The sequence below is a fragment of the Bison bison genome, unplaced genomic scaffold (genome assembly GCF_000754665.1).
Source record: "Bison bison bison isolate TAMUID 2011002044 unplaced genomic scaffold, Bison_UMD1.0 scf7180017850451, whole genome shotgun sequence".
In the NCBI taxonomy this organism is placed as follows: domain Eukaryota; kingdom Metazoa; phylum Chordata; class Mammalia; order Artiodactyla; family Bovidae; genus Bison; species Bison bison.
The window spans coordinates 8755-11498 of record NW_011481024.1 but is presented as its reverse complement, the minus strand read 5'-3'; the positions used below and the strand labels follow the sequence as shown (position 1 = coordinate 11498).

General features: G+C 44.8%; 1 protein-coding gene across 1 annotated transcript; it reads right to left on the bottom strand.

Annotated features, from left to right (window-relative positions):
- Window positions 1–1905: 1905 nt before the first annotated feature.
- LOC104994888 (40S ribosomal protein S4-like) lies at window positions 1906–2738 on the bottom strand. The gene is made up of 2 exons (XM_010848585.1): window positions 2586–2738; window positions 1906–2075 (listed from the first exon to the last, which is right to left on the bottom strand). Exons 1-2 carry the CDS (start codon window positions 2730–2732, stop codon window positions 1974–1976), a joined length of 249 nt encoding a protein of 82 aa, XP_010846887.1. The 5' UTR covers window positions 2733–2738; the 3' UTR covers window positions 1906–1973.
- Between the last annotated feature and the right edge of the window lie 6 nt (window positions 2739–2744).

Below are 2744 nucleotides of genomic sequence, written 5' to 3'. Positions count from 1 at the left end.
AGTATTGGAGTTTTAGCTTCAGCATCAATCAGTCCTTCCAATGAATATTCAGGACTGATTTCCTTTAGGAGGGACTGGTTGGATCTCCTTGCAGTCCAAGGGACCCTCAAGAGTCTTCTCCAACACCACAGTTCAAAAGCATCAATTCTTCAGGTCTCAGCTTTCTTTATAGTCCAACTCTTACATTCATACACAACCATAGCTTTGACTAGATTCCCTGTGCTGCAGCTAAAACCCAACATAGCCAAATGAATAAATATAAAAATCCCTGGTGATGTGAGGAGAATGCAGCCAAGGAACACCAATTCCCCATTTGGACAAGATGGGTGGCCCAGTGAGCATCTAGGATACCGCTGTACTTGTGGAAAGAACCAACCTGGAGGCCTCTCCTCCATATTTGCTTTGGTTCCTTAACTAAACTTCAACAAATCATTTCCATCATCTGTTGAGCTGAGACAGGACAAACCTAGAAAGCACACTGAGCAGGGTGGCAGCAAGAGAATACAGCTGCATTCAGGTCCCCTGCCTTCTAATCCTTTAGTCTCCATTTCTCAAGGGGCACCATAAAAATTACTTCTGATCTGGCCCCTCATAACTGCTTCTGGATAAGCTCCACTCTTGGCAAGAAAAGGCTTAAGTAACATGACTGGCAAGCCCTTTTCGGCACCCCTCTACTTGGCTGGACCCAGTTCTGCAGAAATTCCCTTTAGGCTGCTTAAGCAGAGTTCCGTTAGCCCCAAGTTGTGCTTTATTTTGCAATATGGAAGGCAGGGATGTCCTGTGGGGCCAAATCTGGGTCTGGGAGACCCCTGGGCAGTTTTTGCTAGTATGTTGTTTGTTCAGTTCTTTGGCTTGACTCCAAGCCCAGGACTCAGCCTGGGGAAAAGGATGTTGCCCCAAGCTACAGCTCCTCAGCAGGCTTCCTGGTCCACTGAACCCACAGGCCTGGGCACCAGGGATACCAGATGTGCCCAGTTATATTTGCAGTGATTTCACACAGGTTCATTTTATCTCAGATGAAGACATCTAAAACAACTGTTTTTCACTCCAAATCCTGCCAGAAGGGAAAAGGGAAACTTAGTTGTTTTGAGCAGTCTGTAGCTAGCCGTTACGTGAAGGTGATATATACAGGGCAGTGGTTAACACATGGGCATTTTGCTCCTCCGGGGGATCTGGCATTACCTCAAGTCAGTTTCTCGTTATCACAACCAGGAAGAACAAAAGCGCTGTTCTAGTGGGTTAGGGGCCAGGGATGCTGCCCAACATCCAACACAGGACAGCTATCCCCTCCCCCACCCTGCTACCATATAAAGATTGAGAAAAGCTCTGCCATGGGAAGCCAAGGTGGTTTTAGGTCTTAGCAGGAAGACATGCTGGTTGATATCACACACAGGGTAATTGACACTTGTAAGAAGCCTAGAGTTTGAAATGAGGAATAGGTCTAACTGCTGGCCCCTTGCCAACAGAGGCATCTCTCAAGACTGGTAAAAACATGATTTTGCAGTCCTGAGAAATGGGAGTTGAGGACTGAATGCTATAGCAGCTGGAAAATGATAAAGTCCAAGCAAGTGTATTGCTTGGCAACAAGAGTCCATACCTGTATTCAAAACTGGACATTTTTACCATGCCATTTGGCAAGCTGGGCACAGAAGTGGGAAAAACAGATGAGCCAGGCTTATATATTGGGTAGTGCAATAAAGACCAGAGAAAAGAGGGGGATTAAAAAAAAAGATACTATGTATAAAATATTTACTTGCTTCTCCTTCTTGCCAAGGTTTGATATGTTCTCCTACCATCACTGAAGTCTAGCCTATAGGAGACATCATATCCCAGAATGCCAAGCCTGCCTGAAAATTCAAAGCAAGCAAACAAACCAAAAACCCAAACCACAGCAAACACCAAAGATACTATTAATCACTTGGTATTATCTTTAATTACAAAGACTTTTCCAATCACATCACATGGAGATCATTTTATCCACTGCTCTGTTTGGCTGCCAATCTCTTATCTCTCTCCTCAGCAATGGTAAGGCGAATACCCTTTCCACGGGGAAGAGAGATCCACGGTTTGTTGCCCTGGAGGAGAAAAGAGGAGAATCAAAACCTGCTACACACCATTAACAGGCTGGCACATGTTATGTTTATGTTTGTCAAGAGAAAGAGAAACCTGTTTGTGAAAGCACTCAGCAACAGTCAGGCAGTCATTTATCTGAAATACCCATTTAAAATTTTTTGCCCATGTATGTAAATGCAAACTACAATATCCTTCATAACTAGTCTTAGATATATTGCAATTGTGCCCAAGGCCAAGCATTAGCTTACCCTCTACCCCCACAATCTCCCACAGGTACAAATTAAAGAGCCAAACTATAAGGTATATTCATCCCATTACTGGCACTTTTCACCAACCCAGGTGATCCGGTCCCCACACCGGATACTGTGATGCTGAAAAAGCACAGGTTTGCCTCAGCCCTGCTGTAAGCCCTATCCCAGAGGAGGCTTTATTTTATAACACTTTAGCAGGAACCAGGAGCTACAATCCCAGCATTTTACAGGTTTCCCTGGACTAGAGAAACCCAGACTTACTTTGCCAATAACGAAAATGTTTGAGAGCCGTGTGGCAAAGCTGTTGCCGTTCGCATCTTTCACATGAACTACATCAAAAGAACCTGGATGCCTCTCCCGGTTTGTAATCACACCAATTCTTCCCAGGTTAGCACCTCCAGTCACCATGCACAGGTTACC

Coding starts and splice junctions, on each gene's coding strand:
- LOC104994888 (XM_010848585.1), bottom strand. CDS start 2,732: ATGGTGACTGGAGGTGCTAACCTGGGAAGAATTGGTGTGATTACAAAC. Junction 2,076..2,585: donor ACATTTTCGTTATTGGCAAA/GTAAGTCTGGGT, acceptor TTTCTCCTCCAG/GGCAACAAACCGTGGATCTC.